Source organism: Muntiacus reevesi, chromosome 4 (assembly GCF_963930625.1).
Source record: "Muntiacus reevesi chromosome 4, mMunRee1.1, whole genome shotgun sequence".
NCBI classification, from domain to species: domain Eukaryota; kingdom Metazoa; phylum Chordata; class Mammalia; order Artiodactyla; family Cervidae; genus Muntiacus; species Muntiacus reevesi.
In genome coordinates this window covers 116929924-116953071 of record NC_089252.1, presented here as the reverse complement: position 1 = coordinate 116953071, position 23148 = coordinate 116929924, and the positions used below count along the sequence as shown (strand labels likewise).

General features: G+C 52.7%; 1 protein-coding gene across 1 annotated transcript in view; it reads left to right on the top strand.

The window, feature by feature from the left end:
- RAB7A (RAB7A, member RAS oncogene family) overlaps window positions 1-23148 on the top strand; it is a 42652-nt gene that overhangs the window by 10550 nt on the left and 8954 nt on the right. The window contains exon 2 of the mRNA XM_065934029.1: window positions 21988-22048. Within this exon, the coding sequence (XP_065790101.1) occupies window positions 21996-22048 (53 nt within the window). The 5' untranslated portion in view covers window positions 21988-21995. The remainder of the gene's footprint in view (window positions 1-21987; window positions 22049-23148) is intronic.

Below are 23148 nucleotides of genomic sequence, written 5' to 3'. Positions count from 1 at the left end.
TCGTCGGATTGGGGGGATGGCCTGGTGGAGGGAGGAAGGACCGGCCCCCCTGGGTCACGTGCCTGCTCTGCAGCAGGAGAGCACCTGGCTCCCGGGCCCCGAGCACGAGCCTCACCCCGGTGTGTCCCAGTCGCCTGGAGAGATGGCCTGGAACGCAGGCGGCCAGGCTTGGTTGTGATCGTGATGCTCTCCAGCGTCTCCCGTTGTGCCGCCTCTGGCCTCCTGCAGCATCTGAGCAGACGCAGTTACTTCATGATGTGCACTCCGGGTGCATTTCTAAAACGTTTTTTTCATTTAATGTTTGTCCAGGGGTGGCATGTAGGATCTTAGCACATTAAAAAATGCTTCTTTTTATGAATTAATTTTCACAGATAAAGAGTAGACCATTGGGCTAGTCTTAATTTTCATGACTTTCAAGGAAATGCTAGCAGTCTGAGTTGGGAAAGCAGTTACCTTTCTGACAGGAAAAAGGACCCTAGTAACCCAGTCCTTCTCTCTTTCTCTTCCTTGTTGACTTCTAACAGCGTAGCTCATCATCTATGCACGTGGACTCCTGTCTGCTCTCCAGACTCGCAGGTACCTGCAGTCTCTGGGGAGGAGGGGGGGGAAGGCTCGTGGCCCATGTTAGCTCAGTTGAGAGGCCTGGCAAGGGGTCCTCTGCAGGGGCTGCGGTCAGGTCTGGAAAAGGGATGGCTGTGCTGGGGAGGTGCCCAAGAGTCCTGGAGGGGTGTCCTGTACCGGCCCAGAAGGGAGCCTTGGACCCAAGCCTGCATCGCTCAGCCTCTCCACCTGGAGACCTTGGTGGACCCTCTGTGGCTTGTTTTCACTACCAAAAGGACCGCTTGTAGGCTTCAGCCTAACAGAGTGTGAGCCAAATTTGTACCCTTAAAAAGACTAACTGCGTTTTAGAGTGTTCGTTCATAGTACATGTGACTCTGCCTGGCATTATTCATGTGTTTTGACTATGTGTTTTGGAGTGAAGACAGAGTCTTCCCTCCATGGGCTCTTTTTTGGCTGAGATGCGTGGAGGGGAGGAGACGAGGGGACCTGAGACCCTCCGTCCGTGTCGTGGTCGAGCCTGGAAGCAATCTCCTGGGTTCTGGACCTCACTCAGTGTGAGGTGGTGGCCGGCCGTGAAGAGGGCGCTCTGGCGAGTTGGGGCTGGGTGCAGCGCGTGTGCAGCGTGGGGCGGGGTTGGGGTTTGTGCTTTCAGCCGCGTGGTTATTCGAGAGCCCAGGTAGAAATGCCGTGATGGGGCTGAAAGCAGTTTTGTGGTGGTCTTGTTTTCGCCCAGACCACAGTTTGCCACCAGAGCCGATCCGCATTTTCATGTTGAAACACGCGGTGATTCCCGCGGTGGAGATGCTCTGCGGCTGGAACGGTGGGGGTGTGATGCGGCCCAGCCTGGTCAGGTCGAAGCTCTGAAAGCAGTGAAGCCTGTTTGACCTGCTTGGGTAGAGGGAGTGGGCAGTCCTGAGAGGAAGCAGGCTCACTGCAAAGGAGGAAGCGGTTCTGCTGGCGGTGCTGGCGAGCCGGGACCTGGCCACCCCTGCCTCTGGTGACAGAGGAGCTCTCACTTCCCCCGCTGCCTGGCAGTGCTCACGTCACACTCGGGGCGACTGATGGCCAGTTGTTGATGTCATTTGGCTGTTGTTGCTGGAGGAAGGACTTGTTGGATGGGATTTGCTGGCTGTTAGCACATCAGTTCTTTAAACATTGTAGCCTGTGGGTTGCTCACGGATACAAAGTAACTGCTGCAGAAAAAGCGTGCTTCGGAGAGAAGGTTTCTGGTGGGAGGGCTCAGTGCTTCCCCGCAGAGACTGCTGGCTGTGGTTTCTTACCTGTGTTTCCAGAAAGACGTTTAAGGCAAAAGAAGTGGAATATTGTAGCCAATATCCAGGTTCCTAATGCGGTTGGGGTTAGAATACAGAGTTGGAAGAATTGATTTGAGCTGCAGCCTTGGGCCCTAGACAGTTGTCCCGGAATAAAGACTCTAGAGGTAGACTCTGTGCCACGCTCCTCTTAATGCTGGGTCCACCTCCAGTGTTCTGAACAGTGTGTGAAGCCACAGCCTCGAGTTTGATGTTGGGGTCTGTGCTGTTAGAGGAGCGGATCTTTGCTTCATCCCTTCCTGTGGTCACAAGAGTTTTATGGAAGGAGGTACTTTGGAGGAAGGGTGACTCATTCTGATGGTTTGCCAGAACTAGAAACTACATCATACGTTATGCTGGAAGGATACGCATGTGCCTGGCATTTTCTGCTGAGAGGATTAGCAGTGATTCAAGGGCTAAGACGAGTTTGATCAAGGTCTGGAAATGGGACAGAATCACTGACAGTTAAAGACTGTAGACCACAGCGACGTTATGCAAAATGATGGACTAGGAAACCTGAGCAGCAGCCCCTCTACCAGGTCAGCACTGAGCCGGGAAGAATGGTTGGAATTGGCTGTTTTGGAGCCCCGGGGTCTGGCTGGGTGAAGCCTTGCAAGGAGACGACTGCTGGTGTCTCAGGGTGTGCTCAGGGTGAAAGTGGTGTGCTCAGGGTGAATGCTTCTAGCTCATAGCAGGCAGCAGCCCTGGAGGGAGGGAAACAGATCTCTAGAACACCACAGTGAAACTCTCAACAACAGAAAATACGGACCATACAGAGAACCGCAGGAAGAAATGCAAGGAGATCCAACTAGTCCATCCTAAAGGATCAGTCCTGAATAGTCATTGGAAGGACTGATGCTGAAGCTGAAACTCCAGTACTTTGGCCACCTGATGTGAAGAACTGACTCACTGGAAAAGACCCTGATGCTGGGCAAGATTGAAAGCGGGAGGAGAAGGAGACGACAGAGGATGAGATGGTTGGATGGCATCACCGACTTGATGGACTTGAGTTTGAATAAGCTCTGGGAGTTGGTGATGGACATGGAGGCCTGGAGTGCTGCAGTCCATGGGGTCGCAAAGAGTCGGACACGACTGAGCAACTGAACTGAACTGAACTGACAGAGAACTGACAATGTGTGGCGTTTCACAGGAAAAATGAGTTTGACGGAAACCCTCCCAAAGGAGGCAGTGGCATGAGGATACTAGTCAAAGACTTTGAATCAAGCATGTTAATGTGCTCAAGGAGCCAAAGGAGACGGCGGGCAAAGAAGGAAAGGAAATTGGGGATAGGTGTCTGAACAAAATGAGGATATCAAGAAAAAGTAATTCTAGACAAGGAAACAGTTTTGAAACAGAAAAGTACAGTAGCTGAAACGGGAAGCTTACAGAAGGGTTTAAGAGCCGCGTGAGCAGGCAGAAGAGTGAGACAGCTGAAGTGATTCCATGTGAGGAGCAGAAAAGCCTGAAGAGAAGTGGGCGCAGCCTGAGTGTACGTGGATGAAGCTCTCCTGGTCCAGCTTGGCCTGAGGAGGGCGACCGGAGGGAGCCGTGACCCCGCTCAGGCCCGAGGCTCACAGGACAGAGGAGATGGTGGTCAGAGCAAAACAGAAGAAACCACAGACAGAAGCAGACCCACAGATGTGTGGTTGCCGGAGGGGAAGGGGGCTGTGGGCGTTGGGAGAGCAGACACAGAGTGTTGTCCAGAGTGGGTAAATGACAGGCCTCTGCACCGCGCAGAGAACTGCGTTCAGTACCCCGCGATGGCCGCAGTGGAGAAGAGTGTCAGCAAGACTGTGCGACAGAGGCGAGCAGCGTGGTGAGTCAGCTGCGCTTTAGTCAGAAGAGCAGAGTGGAGCGTCCCTGGTGGCGCAGTGGTGAGGAGTCTGCCTGCCAGTGCAGGAGACTTGGGTTCGATCCCTGATCCGGGGAGATCCCACATGCCACAGAGCAACTCACCAAACCCTCATGCGTGGCCTTCATGGGAAAGTGCCTGGAGGCGGAGGAGCTCTGCTCCTTCCCCTCAGTGACCTTGACACTCAGCCGGCCCAGCGTCACCTGGTGAAGCTACATGGGCCGGCGATCTTGAGGAGCTTGGAAGGGTCACGGGAGCCTCCTTGTCAGCAGGGAGGCCTCAGCGAGGCCCGGTACCGTGGTCACCTGCTGACCCTGCTTACTGTTAGTGACTGCGCTGACGGTGCTGCCTGCCTGCCTACCTCACTGTAACACACTTTTCTTTATAGCACTTAGCAAGCTGGCAGTCCTGTGTCAAGCAAGTCTGTCAGTACCATTTTCTTCCCACAGCAGTTGCTCAGGTCAGGTCTCTAACATTTTGGTAATTCTCAAAATATTTCAAACTTCACTACCGTATTTGTTGTGGTGATCTGTGATCACTGATCTTTGATGTTACTGTTGCAGAAAGATTACAACTCCCTGAAGGGTCAGGGGATGCCTGGTAATTTTAGTATTAAGTATTTTGAAATAAAGGCAGGTACATTTTCTTAGACATAGCACTGTTGCACATTTAATAGGTGACAGTGAAGTGTAAACGTAACTTACATGCACCAGAAAGTCCATGTGACTCAATTCAGTGCAGTCTCACTCTTCTGCAGTGGTCAGAACCAAGTCTGCAGTGTCTGAGACATACTACTTGTGCTAACTAACAATTCTGATGTTACTAACAAAATGAAAAGTATTTCAATAAAAACAGCTGAAAATCAAAGATTATTGGTAAATTTCTTGTCAGAAACCTTGGAGGTTGTGTTGCTCTGTTCAAAATATAGAGGGGGGAAAAACTTGTCAAACAAGAAACCTGTAACTGGCAAAACTGTCCTTCAAAACTGAGAGAGAAATTGAGAGCTTTCCAGAGAAGCCAGAGCTGAGTGAGTTCTTCACCACAGCCCTGCCTGCAGTGAGGGGCTTCCCTCAGATTGGAGGGTGCTGGACAGTGACCTGCAGTCCCATGAAGAAGTAAAAGTCTGGGGGAAGGAGTCACACAGACGATTAGAAAGGCTGGCGCTGTTGTAACTCACCTTTGTTTCCACTCGATTTCAGGGATTAACACACTTAGAAACTGAGTTCATCTTTTGGGAGGACGCGATCCAGAAAGATGTGATTTTGTGACATCTGTGAATGAGGGGGCATGGGGTCTGAGTTGTGTGGGAACAGTTGTGCATGTTACTGAAGTTGAGCTGGTATAGAGTGGCTTGTTAAACTGCTGCAGCTTTAGGGTGTTAAATGTAGTTCCATGACCACAAGGAAAAAGCTAGCTATGGGATATACTCAAAAGGAAATGAGAAGGGAATTGAAAATGTTCTGCTATAAAGAATCAATTAATAACAAAAGAAGATGGCCGTGCAGGAATGGGGGACAAAGAAGCAATAAGGCATATGAAAAACAAGCAGGAAAAGGACTGGAACTGTGAATGCCTTAAACTTGCCAGTCAAAAGACAGATTGGCAGTTTGGATAGAAAAACATGAACCGTTTACTTGCTCTGCACAGGAGACAAAGACAGAAAAATGTTCAGTGTGAAAGGATGTGGAAAGGACTCATGCAAATAGTAACCAAAAGAGAGGACGACTGTACTCATCTGAGGTGAAGTATACTTTAAGTCAAAAAAAAAAAAAAAGCTTACAAGACAGAGTATATTAGTGGAAGATTCGGTACAGCAAGAAGGTTAGGCAGTGATAAACAGGTACACACCATTCCACAGCCATCAAAATACGTGAGGCAGAAATGAACAGCGCTGAAGGCGGAGAAGCTTGACAGGAATGCTGACGATGCATGGACCCAGACAGCAGGTACGGGAGAGTGGAGGACGTGAGTGACAGTAAACGGACCGCATGCAGCAGGCGCGGGTCTCTGCCCCCCGCCACCAGGACACACGTTCTTCTCGATGGACACGCTCGTTCTCCATGTCAGAATACCTGTTGAGCCATAGTAAGCCTCAGAAGGTTTGAAAAAGTAGGTTATCACACAAAGTACCTTCCTTCCTTCTTGTGATGTCGACCATTTTTGAAGTCTTTATTGAATTTGTTACAGTTACTGTTTCTGTTTTAAGGTTTGAGTTTTTGGCCTTGAGGCATGTGGGATCTGCGCTCCCCATCCAGGGGTGGAACCTGCACCCCCTGCGCTGGAAAGCAAGGTCTTAACCGCTGGACCGCCAGGAAGTCCCCAAAGTACCTCTCGGACCACAATGAGATAAAGTTAGAAGTCAATAATGAGAGGAAAACTAGAAAACCCACAGATACCATAGATGGTAAACAGCACATTCTTACAGAACTAATGGGCCAAAGAAGAAGTCACAAGAGAAATCTTAAAACGTCTAGGGATGGAGAACTCGCTGGCAGCAGTTAGGACTCGGCGCTTTCGTTGCTGGACGCCTAGGCTCAGTCCCTGCTCTGGGAACAGTGGCCCTGCAGACACAGCCTCGTAGAACGTAGAGGACCCGGCGAAGTTCTGAGGGGGAAGCTGTCGCCAAAAGTGCTAACATTGAGACAGATCTCTAATCACCAACCTGATTTCGCTTCCCAAGGATCTAGAAAAAGAACAGTTTAAACGCAAAGCTTAAAAGGGAAGGAAATAATTCAGGTTAGAACAGAAAACTCTTTAGATTAACTGCAAGTTTTTTAAAGGCTCAAATCACTAAAATCAGAAAAGAAAGTGGAGATATGACTACCCGTTTTTATGAATAAAAAGGATTCTAAAAGAGTCCTAGGAACACTTGTACAAGAATGAATTGCATAGCCTGGATGAAACAGATTCCTAGAAATACACAAACTGCCGAACTAAACAGAAAATAGGAATCGTACTGTTGTCAACTAGGAGATGGAATCAGTTACCAAAATCTTCCTGACAGAGAAAAGCCCTGGATCTAATGACTTCACTGGTGAATTCTAATGGTAAAGGTCTAAGACCAGTTCTCAAATTCTTCCCAGTTACTGAAGAGGGGAGAACGTTGCCTCTTTTTCTTTTTTTGTTTTGTGATGGGACACGGCCTGTTAGCAAAATTGAGATGGTTTCAGGTGAACGGTGAAGGGCCTCAGCCATACATGTGCGTGTATCCATTCTCCCCCAAACGCCCCTCGCACCCAGGCTGCCGCATCACATTGAGCAGAGTGCCCTGTGCTGTACGCTAGGGCCTTGTTGGTGATCCGTTGTAAACATAACCCTGCGTACGTGTTCATCCCAAACTGTAACTTCGAGGGGAAAACATTTCTTAGCTCATTCTGTGAGGCCTGTGTTGAAAGTGAAGTGTTAGTGCCTCCGTTGTGTCCAGCTCCTTGTGACCCCACAGACTGTTGCCCTTCTCCTAGGCAAGAGTGCTGGCGTCGGCAGCCGTTGTCTTCTCCAGGGGATCTTCGTGACCCAGAAGTTGAATCTGGGTCTCCTGCGTTGCAGGCAGATTCTTCACCATCTGAGCCACCAAGGAGGCCAGCACTGCTCTCCTGCTAAGGTCAGACAGACACTACAAAGAAGGAAACTATCAGTCAATTTGTCTTAGGACAGTGGTGCAAAAGTCCTTAACAAAATACCTGTAACATTTGATTCGGCAGTCTGTTAAAAGGGTTTATGTGCCAGGGCCAAGTGGGATTTATTCCTTGCTTGGACTTATTCCTTGGAATGCTAGGTTGGTTCCACAACCAAAGAGCGATCGTTAATACACCATGTTAATGTAATGAAAGGGGAAAACCATAATCTCAGCTGATGTAGAAGACAGCACCCTTTCAGGATGAAAGCAGTGGAAATACTGGGAATAGGAGGAAATTATTTCAACATAGTAAAAGTCATATATGGCAAACCCACAGTGAACATCATGTACAGTGGTGAAGGACACACTTTGTCTTCTAAGATCAGGAACAAGGCACGGATGCCCACTTTACCACTTCTCTTCAAAACCCTACTGGAAGTTCCAGCCAGAGCAGTTCAGCAAGAAAAAGAAAAGACATCCAAATGGGACAGGAAAGAGATACATGATCTTATATGTGGAGTGCCTTACAGAGTTCATACCCCAAAATTAAAAAACTAAAACCTCTTAGAGCTAACAAACTAATTTAGCAAATTTCAGGATACAATCTGAAAAAGGAATTAAGGAAACAGTTCCATGTTCCATGTACAGCAGCATCAAAAGAAATAAAATTCTTAGGAATAAATTTTAACTTGGTAAATGAAAAAGACTTATACATGAAAGACTGTAAACGTTGCTGAGAGAAGTTAAAGATGTAAGTAAGTGGAAAGACATCTCATTTATGGATTAGAAAAGTTAATATTGTTGGGAAACCGTCTACAGATTCAGTGCAATCCTAGTCAAAATTCCCAATGACTTTTTTTTTTTTTTGCAGAAATAGAAAAACCTGTCCTGAAAGCCATGGGACCTCAATAGTCAAAATAATTTTGAAAGCTCAAAAGTTGGAGGTCTCCCACGTCCAGATTTTGAAACTGCAAAACTTTGTGGTAATTAGAAAAGTATGATACTGGAATAGGACACACGTGTAAACCAGCGGAACAGACTAGAGAGCCCAGACATTAATCTTCACTTTCAAGGTGAATTGACCTTTGGCAAAGGTGCCAAGTGTGTTCCGTGGCGAAAGCAGTGGCTTCTGTGGCTGATGATGGTGCCGGCAGAATGTCTGCCTGCAGAAGGGTTTGGACTTGTCACACACAGAGTTAATCAGAGACCCAAAGCTGCTTTTTATTGAAGAATAGTTGATTTACCGTGTTGTTTTGACTTCTCCTGTAGAGCACGTGACTCAGCTATACGTCATATTCTTTTCCGTCTTCTCCATTGTGGTTTATCTAGGATACCGAATGTGTGGTTCCCCGCGCTGTACGGTCGGACCTCGCTCTTGTCTGTCCTGCGTGTAATAGTTTGCCCCGCTCATTCTGACCTCCCAGTCCAGCCCCTCCGCGCCTCGCTTCCTCTTGGCCGCCGCAGAGAAAGCCCTGCTGGCTCTGTCCTGAGTCTTCTCCGTAAGCAGATCTCTGTGGTGGCTCAGGTCTCACGTGTAGGTGGAGCAGGGGGTGCTTCCCCCGGCCGCCTCACTTGCCGAGTAACCTCAGCTGCACCCCGGTTGCCGCGCACGGTGCCGCGGGCCGCTGTCTGTGCGTGCCGCAGCCGCCCACCCGTTCGCCCGCCGCCGGACACCCGAGTTGTCCCCAGACCCTGACTGCTGTGAGTAATGCTGCTCTGAGCCGTGGGGTGCGTGTGTCCTTTTGACTTAGAGTCCTGTCTGGGTACTCGCCCAGGAGTGGGATTGCTGGATCATATGACAGCTCTATTTTTAGTTTTTGAGGAACTTCCCTAGTAGCTGCACCAGCTTATCGATAAATTCCTACCAAGAGTGTAGGAGGGCTCCCTTTTCTCCACACCCCCTCCAAAAATTTAATGATGACCATTCTGACCAGTGTGAGGTGGTACCTCATTGTAGTTTTGAATTGCATTTCTTGAATAATTAATGATATTGAGCATATTTTTATGTGTCTGTTGGCTGCCTGTATTTCTTTGGAGAAATGTCTATTTAGGTCTTTTGCCCCAATTTTTTTTTTAAGTTTATTTGGCTGTGTCAGATCTTGTTTGTGGTGTGGGGAGTGTTCATTTTGTCATGCCACACCTTTTCATTGCGATGCGCGCACTCTAGTTGCGGTGTGTGGACTTAGTTGCTCTGTGGCTATTTGTCTGTTGTCTTCTGTTGTTGTTATTGAGTTGTGCGAGCTGTTTGTATATTTTGGAAGCTAGACCCTTGTCAGTCATATCATTTGCAAATATCTTCTCCCATCCTATAGGTTTTTTCCCATTCGTTGTGGTGTCCTTTTCTGTGCAAAAGCTAGTAAGTTTGATTAGTTCCCATTTGTTTATTTCAGTTTTTATTTCTATTGCTGTGGGAGACTGACCTAAGTTAAAAAAGCATTGGAATGACTTACGTCAGAGAATGTTTTCTCTGCATTCTCTCCTAGGAGTTTTATGGTGGTGTGTCTTATATTTCAGTCTCAAAGATCTCAGTCTTAAGAGGTAAAAAGTAAAAAAGTGAGGGACTTCCTTGGTGGTCCAGTGGTTTTAAGAGTCCACACTTGCACTGCGGGAGACGAGGATTTGATCCCTGGTCGGGGAACCAAGATCCCACATGCTGCTCAGGGCTGCAAAAAAAAAAAGACAACTGTGAAACTCAGAAGTAAACAGGGCGAGATTCCTGGTGTTGGATTTGGCGGTGATGCAGTGGCTGTGATACCAAGGGCACCCGCAACAACAGAAAAAATAGATAAACTTGGCTTCATCAGAATTAAAGCTTTTGTGTTTCCAAGCACAGTGTTAGGGGAGTAAAAAGAGAAGCTACAGAATGGGGAGGATACTTATAAATTGTACATCTGATAAGGCTTATATTCAGAATACATATTTAAAGTTTGAACAAGTGAACAACAAACAAGCAACTTGATTATAGATGGTTCAGGATCAGAGTAGACATTTCTTCAAAAAAGATGTGGAAATGGCTGATCCACACAAAAAATGAATGCACAGCACCGCTCGTTATTGGGGAAATTCAGACCGGCGATGCACGCTGCGCTTGGATTAGGTGGCTCTCTTCTCCCCCACCTGAAGTCATAGTGATTGATTGATTGATTGATTGCGGTGCTGGGTCTTCGTTGCTGCTCAGGCTGTCTCTGGCTGTGTTGAGAGGGGGCTCTCTAGTCGCCACGTGCGGGCTTCCTGCAGTGGCCCCTCGTCGCGGGGCACGGGCTCTGGGCTCTGAGCTGCAGGGGCGCGGCCTGCCCGCTCTAAAGCAGAGGCTCAGGGGTTGTGGAGCGCGGGCGTGGTTGCTCCAGAGCATGTGGTATCTCCCTGGACCAGGGGTCAGACCTGTGTCTCTTGCATTGGCAGGTGGATTTTTTACCACTGAGTCACCACGGAAGTCTGGCTCTTTATTTTTAAAATAAATATGTGTTGCTGAGAATTAGGGAAATTGGGACCCTCGCATATTGCTGGGACCCTCGCATATTGCTGGTAGGAATGTAAAATGCTGGAGTTGTGGAGAGCAGTGCGCAGATTACAGAAAATTACCATATGTCCTGGCACTTAGGTGCGTCTACCCACCAGGTTTGAAATCGGGATCTCCAGCAGATACTCATACACCATGGTTTATGGCAGAGTTACTCACAGCAGTCGTCGGGTGGAAAGACTCTTCGTGTTGGTAAACAGAAAAGCCAAAGACTGTATCTGGATACAGGGTGTGTTACTCACCATGTAAAGGGATGGAGTTCCAGTGTGGGCTGCGAGGTGGACAGCCCTTGAAAGCAGGCCGAGTGGGACACGCCAGGCAGGAGAGGCCCCGGTGCCCGAGAGCTGCTTGCAGAAGGCCAGTGCCGAGAGGGCCGGGGCAGGCGAGGAGGGCCGCTGCATGCTGCATGCGTGACCCGCGCAGGGCCTCTGCTCGCCCTGACGGAAGGCCCTGGCAGTAGTCACGGTGGCTGCTCACGGGTCCTCTCACTGAGGTGCGAGTCTTCGCTCCAGACACGGGCTTCCTCCCAAGCCAGAGCCCGACGGCGTCCCAGCTGGCAGGTCTCTGACCTCGAGATGTGACATCGTGGGCACCTCCCGGGTGGTCACCGCGCCGGCCGGGAAGCTGCGCGCCCTGCTCCGGGGCGGCTCTCCCGCTGAGGAGGAGGACCGTAGTCTGCACGCGGCGTGCGCCTCGCAGTGCTGCGTGCACCTGACCTGGCGACGGGACGTTGAGCTCTTCTCCTTGCTAGTGGGTGACTGGTGCATGTCCACCCTGAGGGACTGTTTACCAGTGATTTTCCTAAATGTTACTGAAGCAAGCTGGCCATCAGTGATCTTGGAAGGCAGGTGGATCTGTGTGTTGCCAAATCTTGCACGCACTGCTTCTGAATCCCTGTAAAGCTGCACTTGAGTAATAACCTTCAGGTAGTAACCTTGGTAGTGGAGGCAGGGTAGTGGGCACTTCGGACTTCCTCATCAGCCAGAGGAGCTGAGCTCTCGCTGAGCTCTGAAGTCTGCAGGGCTTTCACTCCTGCCTGGTGTGCTGGTGAATTTTTTGTGTCAGCCTGAGCGGCAGGGGCCCCCAGGGGTTAGCCTGAAGCGTGCTTCCAGGGTGTCCATGCTGTGTTTCTGGGTGAGGTGCACAGCTGGGCACGTGGGCTGAGCAGGGCAGACTGCTCTCGTCCAGGCCTGGGAAGCTTGCCGAGGGTGACAGGCTGAGGGGGAGAATTCTCCCGGTCAGAGGTTTTCCCAGCTCCCCACTCAGCCAAGATCTAACAGGCTACCTGGTTTCCAGGCCTTCAGATTGCCGATCGGGGGACATCTCAGCCTCTGTAATGTTGTGAGACCTTCCTCACTAGTCTAAATGCTACATTTCATGTGTGTATTCCATGATCTTATACATCCTTACAGAAACATGAATCTCATGTATGTGAAGTTTATTTTTAACAGCACATTTGAAATCTCACTTTAATGGTAAAACATAGGCTTTTATATGGTGCCAACAGAAGCATTAGGTTCTGTTCCTTCATCCTTGGATCCATGGTTCTGTTTCTCCGGAGAATCCTAACTGGTACGTACTCAACTGAATGCAGAGTTCCAGAGAGCAAGGAGAGCCTTCTTCAGTGAACAGTGCAAAGAAGTAGAGGAAAACAGCAGAGTAGGAAAGACTAGATGCTTCTTCAAGAAGACTGGAGCTATCACAGGAACTTTCCATGGGAGAATAGCACGATAGAGGACAGAAATGGTGTGGACCTAACAGAAGCAGAAGAGATGAAGAAGAGGTGGCAAGAATACACAGCAGTAACTCTACAGAAAAGATATTAATGACTGGGATAACTGCAATGGTGTGGTCACTCACCTAGAGCCAGACATCCTGGAGTGTAAAGTGAAGCGGGCCTTAGCATCACTACCAACAAGACTAGTGGAGGTGATGGAATTCCAGCTGAACTATTTAAAATCCTCAGAGATGATGCTGTTGAAGTGTTCCACTCAATATAAAAGTGCTGCACATTTGGAAAACTCAGCAGTGGCCATAGAACTGGAAAATGTCAGTTTTCATTTCAATCCCAAAGAAAGTGCTGAAGAATGTTCAAACTATTGCACAGTTGCACTCATTTCACATTCTAGCAAGGTAATGCTCAAAATCCTTCAAGCTAGGCTTCAGCAGTAGGTGAGCGAGGAACTTCCAGATGTACAAGCTGGGTTTAGAAAAGGCAGAGAAACCAGAGATCAAGTTGCGAAAATCCGCTGGATCATAGAGAAAGCCTACGGTAGAGCCTTTGACTGTGCCGATCACAACAAACTGTGGAAAATTCTTCAAGAGATGGGAATACCAGACCACCTTACCTGTCTCCTGAGACTCCTGTATGTGGGTCAAGAAGCAACTGTTAGAACCAGACATGGAACAACGTCTGGTTCCAAACTGAAAAAGAACAACCACAATTACTACTTTAATAGACTTACTCATCAGAGACAGGCATCAGAGTAGCCTTGTTTGGAGTGGATTTCGGGGGTCTTTTTGTTTGTTTTTGTTCATGTGGCTTGTGGGAGATCTTAGTTCCCTGACCAGGGATTGAACCTGTGCCCCTTGCAGTGGAAGCTTGGAGTCTTAACCACTGGACCACCAGGGAAGTCCCTAGGTGATGGGTATTGCTAAAAGACAATTTTCAAGAAAAGATAGTATCATGACTGTCACTTAAGAAATGAACAAAGAGCAGATATACATGGGAAGTCAACAGTGTTGTAAGGAACCTGCAGCTGGTGACAAAACTGGCTTTTCCACGCCAGAAGCTTGTCCTGATAGAATCCATTTGTGTGTCTGAGAAGCATGTGTTCTGACATCGTGTCTACACGTGCAACAGGTCAGGGACAGCGAAGGCCTGGAGTGAGGGCCCCAGGGCGCTCTGGACTCTGGGCTCCGAGTCGTGCACCGTTCCCCACAGGAGGCATCCCATGCCCTCTTAGCTGTAAGTCTCCGTACAGAATATGAGTTCATAATGCTAAATTGGGCTACTTTTTCATTTAATACTGAAATTTTCGAACACTTGTTTAAAAATGTTTTGGTGAGGAGGCTTTGTGAATTAAAGCCCCAGTGGTTACATATTTGGTTTAATGTAGTTTGATGACTTGATATGAAATGTGGTCTCTGCTCCAGTGGTCTGTTCTGAGGACGGTGGCCCTGGGACAAAGCGTGGGGCTCCTGGGACTCCTGTATTGCTGGTGTCTGACTTGGACACAGGCAGTGCTCAAGGTTCGGAGACGGGGTCCCCAAACGTTGGGTGAGAGTTGCTGCTCGGACTTGTTTTTCCCTGGGGGTAGCGCCCCACTTTATGCCAAAGCAGTAAATGCTGTGAACTACAGGTGTGTGGTCCTGTGATCTTGTTCCCTGAAGCGGCAGTGGGATCGGGGTGGCTTGATAGTGGGTACGGGGGACTGAGGTTCACGGTGTGGGAGAGGCAAGCCAGTCCTGAGCTGGAGCATCTTCAGAACGGAAGGGCCCTTGGATACCTGTCCAGGGGCCCAGTGGCCACCGAGAGCCTCCACTGAGGGGCAGGGCGAGCCCTGTTGGGGCCTGTGGGCCGGAGAACAGCAGGCGCTCTGGGAGGAGACGGAGCCCTGACGGGGCTTGGCCTCGGTTGGGGAGGGTGCTGCCGGCCGAGGGAAGCTCTCCGCTGGCTCGCCGCCCCCCTGTGGGTGCTGCTGGGGTCTGTCTTTCCCGGTTCCCACCCTTCCTTTTCTCTGATGAAACGTGCCCTGCCTCTCTGACTGCTGTCCTGGTGGTGGTGGTGTACCGCGTGGCCTGGGCCTCCCTGTCTGAACTCCGGGTCGTAAATCCGTGGCCGGTGGCATTAACTTGTTGGCATCTAACCTGACTACATGTGTGATATACTGCATTCTGTGCTCTGTGTGATGTGGAGCCTTAAAAATTGCCAAGTGTGGAGACAGACTGTCACTTAGCTGACTGGATTTTTTTTTTTAATTTCGGCGTCTTGACTCGGAAGTGGTCAGGAAGGAGTTGTTTAGGAGTCAGTCTAGCCTTGTGGCACACCTCAGTCACCATGGTTCCTGCAAGAGTCCTTGAGAAAAAAGTACACGTGACCGCCTTACACAGACACGTGCAGGCAGAGGCTCTGCTGGGACGCTCAGCACTGTCAGGAGCGGACGTCCACGCCTGGCCCCGGGAGGTTCTGAGATCTGGGTGACGTTTCCTAGTCTGACCTTCTGCAGGCCGCCTGCTCCAGATCAGTGCGGTCTGTCTGGTCCTTCATGCTCCCGGTGTCGTCCACAGTGCTGTGGCTTTCAGACAGGCCTCGGGAGTACAGAGGGCCTGGGGGACCGTGTGGACGCTCCTGGTCAGCCAAGACCAGTGGCTCTAAGTACTTTGAAGTGGTTAGGATGCAGCCAGTATACTCCTGTGGTATTCTGATGAAAAGCCCACGTGTGCACTGGTGCCTAAAGTTGCTGTTGAAGAGCTAGTATTTACTGTGTTTTCAAGAGGGAAAGACGATGGGCTAGGTGGTAATGAACGGCCATCCGCTGCGGTGGGAGGTGTGTGAGGACCACCGACAGTGCCGGTAGGACCCTCCAGGGCTGCTGAGAGCGGCGCAGCGCAGACACCGCAGAACGCTGCAGCTGTGGGGACGCAAGTGTTCTCTGTGCACGCACGGGCCGGCGGGGCGGGCGCGGCTGCTGCGGAGGACTGCCCAGTTTAGACCAGCCTTCTCCCACTGCTTTCATGATCACATCTCCCTTCTGCCCCCCAGGCCTTTGCAGATCCAACCCCCCCCCTCGCCAACTGTCTCCCCTGCCCCAGTGAATTTTTTTTTTTTTTTTTTTTGCCCCAGTGAAATTTTAATGCCATGGATGTACTGTTTGTTATGCTTGGCTTTTGGAGGGCCACAGACCATGGTTAGTAACACCCGCACGGGGAATGCGTGGCCTAGGCCAACAGAGGGTTGGCATGGTCGTGAAGCTTAGCCCAGTGGCAGTATACTTCCTGGACGTTTGGGATGACTGCTGAGGCCGCTGGTACCTTCCTGTGTAGTTAAGGGCTTCCACGCTGAGGGAGCTCTTAGACATTTGTAAAATTCTCCGCATTCTTTGGCATCACCGTGTTTCACTAATGGATGATGCATGTACAATGAGGCAGGTGTCGTGAGAGGCACAGTGAGTCTGATCAAGGCAGAGGGCGGCTACCGGGAGCTGAGGATCCAGAGGCAGGTTGCGTGGGCAGGAGTTGAGGGAAGGTGTTGAGACCGGTGCTGGAGGGTGTGGGTGTGTCTGGTCCTGCTGCAGGCTGAGAACAGTTCGCTGCGCGGGAGGTAGTTCGTGGTCTCTGGGTGTGCATGCGGGAGCCAGGCAGGGTGTAGGTGCCCTGGGTGTCTCTCCCAGCACAGGGTGGGGTAAAGTGACTCCTGAGGGCCCATTATGGTGTTGGGTGCTTGGACTCATTCTGCACGTGGCCTCCCCGTGTATGGAGTCACACGAAAGCCCTTGTCCATTGAGGAGGTGTGAAATAGCCAGCTGCATCTGGCCACTGGAGCTCCCAGTTGACCACCGAAAAGCTACAGAACAGAACGCTTTGTTCAGCTCACAAGGAGTCGTTGTGGCCTTCTTGTTTGTTTGTTTTGACTGCCCCAGGTACTTCCTGACCAGAACCTGGATGGACCCCCTGCGTTGAAAGCATGAAGTCTTAACCACTGGATACCAGGGATAGTCAACCCCAACGTCCAACCCAGTGACTGACACTTCACTGCACCCTCAGCAGGTGTCTGAGCCAAAGTGGGTGTGCTTACTCCCCGAGGCCGCAGCTAGTGACCAGTGTTCCTGATAGGGACAGGGGCTCTGAGTGCATGTGGTTAGGTGTGAGGTGTGGAGGAGGGTGTCAGGACATAGGCCTTAGTCTGAGGTCGTCTGACCAGCTGGGTTAGGATCTCGAGAGCGGGGAGCCATGCTTCTCGGGCACACGGGCCTGAACTGTTAGCGCAGAACAGTAGATGCAGAGGTGAGAACCCGAGTGGGCAGTCACTGCGCGCCCACTCTCCAGCTGTGCTGCTTCTCCTCTGGCGCGGGCGCGCGTCTTCCTCCAGCGACTGCTCTGCCGCAGCGTTTGCTGGTTGACGCAGTCCCAGCGGGCGCAGTGTGACGGGCTGCAGGGTGCAGGTGAGCGAAGCTGTGCGTTGTCTTAGATGTTTCACTGGGACCTCAGACACACGTGCGTGAGTTACCATGCGAGTGTCAGAGGCCAGCGAGTTAGTGTGAGAGGCTGGGGTGATGAGATTTGGAAGGGGAAGTAACAATACTAGGAATGCTGGTTGACTAGGGACGTTTTCCACACTGTTAGAAAAGCCCTCATGGGGACTTCCCCAGTGGTCCAGCGGCTAAGAATCCGCCTTTCAGGGCAGGGGGTGCAGGTTCAGTTTCTGGTCGGGCAACTGAGATCCCACGTGGTGCAACAACTGAACCTACTCCACTGCTAGAGAGTCTGTGCGCTGCAGCTAGAGGCCCCGCCCCACACCCGAGAGGCCGCGCCCCACACTAGAGGCCCCGCCCCACCCTAGAGGCCGCGCCCCACACTACAGACGCCCCGCCCCACGCTACAGAGGCCGCGCCCCACACTAGAGGCCGCGCCCCACACTACAGAGGCCGCGCCCCACACTACAGAGGCCCCGCCCCACACTACAGAGGCCCCGCCCCACGCTACAGAGGCTGCGCCCCACACTGGAGGCCCCGCCCCACGCTACAGAGGCCCCGCCCCACGCTACAGAGGCCCCGCCCCACACTAGAGGCCCCGCCCCACGCTACAGAGGCCGCGCCCCACACTACAGAGGCCCCGCCCCACACTACAGAGGCCGCGCCCCACACTACAGAGGCCCCGCCCCACGCTACAGAGGCCGCGCCCCACACTAGAGGCCCCGCCCCGCGCTACTGAGGCCCCGCCCCACGACTATAGCTCCCCCTTGACGTAAGTTGATGCTGTGGCAGCTGCAGAGAATGCGCCCTGGTGAGAATGCCAGCCAGGCCTTTCCTGCTGAGTGGTGGGCAGGGGTTTAGGAGTCTTCCTCTCAGAGAGTGCGGACCTTGTGCTTGTGTGGGGACCCTGGCACGTTGCTGCGGGCCAAGCCTAGGAGGAGGTGCTCGGGGCCTCCCCGGACCTGCCCTCTCAGGTCCGTCGCCGGGACTGTCCCCCGTCCTCCTGTGCGGAGGGCATCTGGGGGGCAGCGTGGCGTGGCAGGAACACCCTGGAAGGAGCACCAGGGGAGACGGGGCGTGTTGGGGCAGTGTTGGCGGTCAGCGGGTCGTCCTGCCTGGGACATCCTGGCGCCCTTCCCCTCCTTCCAGTCCAGGCTCAGTCGTCTACTCCTGGAGCAGAGCGCGTCTCACTCCCCAGCTGAGGTCGCGGCCCTTGAGGCACCCGCGCCGCTCGGCAGTGTGCTGCTCCCTGGCGTGTCTCCTGCGTCTTCTCGAGCACTCCCAGTGTCCTCTTGAAGCCTTCTGGTAGCTCTTTCCTGCTAAGTTTCCCCTGGGGGTGTTGGCTGTAAACGGGACATCAGACCAGCAGGCTGTTAGCTGACACCATCACAGCGGAAGGGTTGCTTGGAGCACACAGGCTGCATGATGAGTGGACCCCAAGATTCAAGTTGCATAAACCTCGGGGACTCGGTGTGGGGTGCGCCCCCGCGTGGCCGGCACGGGGGCAGCGCCCTGGTTGAGGGTTAGGGTCGGTTGGCGGCAGTGGCCCGGCTTCCTGCTCCTCCCCTCCCCGTCCCTTTGTCCTCGGGCCCCCGCCCACCTTCTCCGGCAATCCTCACTGGCCGTGCCCAGCCGAGTCTGGGCTGGGTCACGGTGTTTTCCTGATGGTTCTGCCTGCTTGCAGCTTCCTTATTGGCTCTGCTTTTATGGCCAGTTGGCTGCTCAGCTTCAGAGATGAGGAGACCGGTGACTCCAGGTGTGTCGGGGGGAGTCTCGCTTTTGATTTCCCATTGGAGAAACAGTGTCCCTGGGGAAGGAATCCCTGCAGCACGTGGAACATTGATGCGCACTGATCATGCTGGGTTTGAGGACAGGAGGAGGGGATGTGCCATGAGTATCCCTTCTTCTAGAAAGACTCTGGGAGAGATTCCTGGGCTGGTGGGTGTTCTCTCAGGGCCTGTTCCCAGGCCCCGGGGTTGTAGGGTTTTTCAGAGCGGTCTGTGTCTCCAGCAGTCCGTGGAGATGGTGCTGGTCGAGGGTAACAAGGCAGGTGCTGCCAGAGAGGGCTCTGGAGGCTCTGCTCCTTGCGGCAGACCTGTGTTCCAGGTTTGCTTTGGTTTTGTTTTTTCCTTCACTCTTGTCTAGAAACAAGTGTCCCGCTCTTCGATCCCAGAGAACATTATGTACAAAAACATAGCTCTTAGTGGTTGCCAGTGTGAAGCCGGTGGCGTCCTCTGGGCCGGCCCTGGCCGCGACCCCCCCTCGCCTGTTGACAGGCGCTGCGTAGGGGTGCGTGTCCTGGAGGTCAAGAATGCTCTTGCAAGCAGAACCAACTGGAAAAATCAACAGTGAACGTTTTCCTCCAAAATGGAAATGACTTTTTGAGTTTGAAGGTCGTTTGCCCCTGGAAAGATGACATTAAGCGCCTATGAAGAAAAGTAAGTCGTTTGTGACCCCCCCCCCAGGAGAGACCTGCTGGTTTGTGCGTTGCTTACCTTCGCACCTCTGCCCTGTCTGGGGGTCTGTTTGGGAAGACGAGCTGCAGGGCTGTTAATGTTAACCCCGCTCTCTCCACTGAGTGGGGGTCAGCCTTGTACTGCTGCCCATCAAGTTAATGCTGTGTTTTTATAACATACTTTCCAAGATGGTTAGGCCAGTTCCCTGTCACTACTCTTTTTTGAAAGGATTGGGAGGGACTCTTGTTCATTTTTTACTAAGAAAGATAGAATGACTTCCTCACATTCCCCCAAAATCCTTGGAGTTATTTAAATAGGGAAGAACTTTTATCTTTACATTAAGGTTTTCTATAGGAGGTATCTCTTCATTTTTTCTGATTTTCTTTGTCTCAGTAAAATTGTTCTCATTTAGATCCTGTATCTGTTAACTACTGCAACAGTGGCTGCAGTTAAATTTGGAAAATCCTTCAGGAAAGTGAATTAGCAAAAGTCATAAAAGTGCTTTTATACTTTTGACTCAATAATCCCAGTCTTCAACAGTTAATCCCATTCTTAATCTCAGTAATCCCATTCTTAAACCTTGGGTGTAGATGGACAGAAACCTTTCCCCTGAGTGAGAATTGACCTTTCATTGACTTCCTGGAACCCTTTGGGAACCCTGTTGAAGGCACATGACCGCCTCTGTTGTGGGAAGCTTTGCTTGTGGTCACGTGTCTCCCTTGGCGATTGCATCTGGTAGGTGGGGAGGGGCTGGGCGCACCCGATGGGCCCCCAGCCGTGGGCTTCGAGGAGCACGGTGGCTCTTGTGCTGGACGTGTCTCGTGGGGAGCCCCCAGGAAGGAGGGCTGAGTCGGGGTGTTGAGGCCAGGCCGCCTCATCCAGGCCTGACACCCCTCCTCGGACCTAAGAACTGTTTCCTTCTCCCAGCAGAGAGGCTGACCGGCGTGTCCGAGGTCACAGCGCTGGGGAGTGTGGGGCCAGGAATTCCCTTCTTTCCCTTCTTGAGCCATGGCCCTGTGGCAGGCAGTGTCGTCAGCCTCAGCCTTCAGGAAGCCAGGCAGGTGAAGAAGAGCCAGAAGTGGCTCTTGTCAGGCCCCGTCTGGAGCGCCTTGTCTGCCTGGACTGGAAGGACACCGGGCTCTGTCGAGTGCACGCCCTCGCCGCTCGGTCCTGTGTAAGCCCCGAGGCCCCTGAGTCCCCACTCCGCTGACGGCAGGAGGCGATGCCGCCCCTGCTGGTTCCCAGTCGGCTCCGCCCGGCCTGTCCGGTGTCTCCTGAGGGGGGCCAGGGCTCGGGGTCCCCGGAAGGCGTGGGGTCCTTTCTGAGGACGCCCGTGCTCTGGAGGCGGTGGCAGCCCCCAGCCCTCTCGGGATCGGCGCCGAGGGGAGCTCATCGTGGTCCTCACGTGCAGCCCCAACACCGGTCCAGGGTCGGGACTGCTGCCCTCCTGACGCTGCTCTTCCCCTGAAAGTCTCTGAGGCATTCCTGAGGACCACGAGGCCCGTGCCCGTAAGGAAAGTGATCCGGGGTCAGGGTGAGGGAGGAGGCTGAGCACCAGTGGGGCCTCTTCCATGCTGTGTGGTCCAGGCTCCGGAAGACTTCCTGAAGGGCTTTCTGGGGAAACATGGTCTTGAGCTGCAAAATCAAACGCTGTTACTGCCAATATTTGGTAACTGCCTGCTGAGCACTGGAGATAGAGAAGAAAACGGTCTAGACAAAAACCATTAGGAGAAGGAGAAGAGAGATCAGTGTAATAACATTAAAATGTCGAGTCCAGGTGACCCTTGCATGTGCAGCCCTGAGCCGCGCGTCCGCTTGCAGGAGGGTTTCTGGCTGAGCCTCGCCCCGTCGCCGCAGAGGCTCTCCTCGGTGCGGAGCTCGGCTCTGGGCGCAGCAGCCGTGGCTCCCGGGCGGCTCAGGGTCAGTTGCTCCGCTGCACGTGGGAACTTCCTGGGCCGGGGTAGAAACCGTGTCCCCTGCACTGGCTGGTGGATTCTTCCCCCTGGACCACCAGGGACGCCCTTGAGGGTTTTTTAAGGACTGCAGAGCCCAGGCGGTTGAAGTGCAAAGGCAGGACCGCAGGTGCCGACGGCCGGCTGTGAGGTGGTCCGCAGTCTCCAGCTGTGTGCAGGGTCCGTGCTTTGAAGACAGGCGGCGTCAGGGGGAGAGGCATTCTGCTTCACGGTGGACGAACGGCTCGCCCGTGAGGAGGCGTGCGTGAGCAGCACTGAGGCTCACCCACGCCGCCTCAGCGTCCTGGAGGGCCGTGTGCTCCTGCAGGCTCCCCTGGGTGCTGCCTGGCGTGCTCCTGGCCCGAGTCCCGTGCTGAGCTAGGCGCTCCGTCCAGGGCCTAGGCGGCAGGGGGAAGCCAGCCGGAAGGCTTGGGCTCCGAGCTCCCAGGCCGCATCGGTGCGTGTGCCAAGGGCGGGGCTCCCCTCGCAGTTCTGGCCTGCTCATGTGCCTTCTCCTTTCTTCCAGCTTGAAGGATGACCTCGAGGAAGAAAGTGCTGTTGAAGGTGATCATCCTGGGAGACTCTGGGTAAGCGTCCCTCCTGCACTTGAGCTGACGCCCTGGTGGAGCTCTCGCGCTGGTCTCCGTGGGGCCGGGTCTCCCTGTGGGGGCACAGCAGAGCCTGCCTGGCCCTGGCCGTGGGGCCCGTGGTCCCCAGTTTGGAGAACATGGTGGCCGTTTGAACTCAGTGAGTGATCATTTCACGCGGTTCCTTTTTCCCTCCCGGCTGGTGAGAGGCGGGAGGAGGGTTGTGTGAATTTGCTGCAGGTTTGGGGGCGCTGCAGCGCGGGCAGAGCCCGAGACCCTGCGGCTGCTTGCAGACCGCCTCCGCGGCGGCGGCAGCGCGGCAAAGTGAGCCGCGGGACCTTCCGCTTTCTCAGGGCCCAGAGAAGTCATGTTTGCACCGTGCTGTCACCACTTACATGCGCAGTGACCGTGTGTCTAAAGGGCATCGTGCATACTATAATTTAAAACTCGTTTACTGCCAGGAAACGCTAACCATCAGCTGACCTTTCGGTGAGACGTCATATTCTTGCAGTAGTAACATCAAAGATCACTGATCACAGATCATAGCAAAGTAATAACAGAAGAGTTATATAACTACTGCGAGAATTGTCAAAATATGACAGACGTGAAGGGAGCCAAGGCCCTTGGCAAAGCGGTGCCAGCCGACGAGCTTGACACAGGGCTGCTGCAGACGTGCAGTCTGCAAGAGAGAAAACGCAAGCGGAAGGCAGTTTCTGCAGACCGCCCGAAAGTGAGGCGTGCCTGCACCCGCCTCCGGCTGGGCCTGAGTCTCCAGTGACCAAGTAACTGATTAGTTCTGTGATCACTGGGAAGATTCCAGGGGGTGTGGGGGGAGCTTTTCAGACTTGGCATCTGAAGTGACTCTTGAAAACTTAGACCAGAGGCTGCATACTTTTGAAAATCATATAATAAATGCAAATGTGCCTCCTGTTCCAAAGTTCTTTTAAAAAGGCAGTGATTTTCCTACCCTGGCTGGCTTCCTTAATCACCTGGTTTTAAAAGTGAGGGTCCGCCCCAAGCCACGGGCCCGCGCTGGCCGGCTTCCGTGAATCCCCACTCCCGGTCCGTCTCCGCTCTCCCTGTCGCCCCTCCCGCGCTCA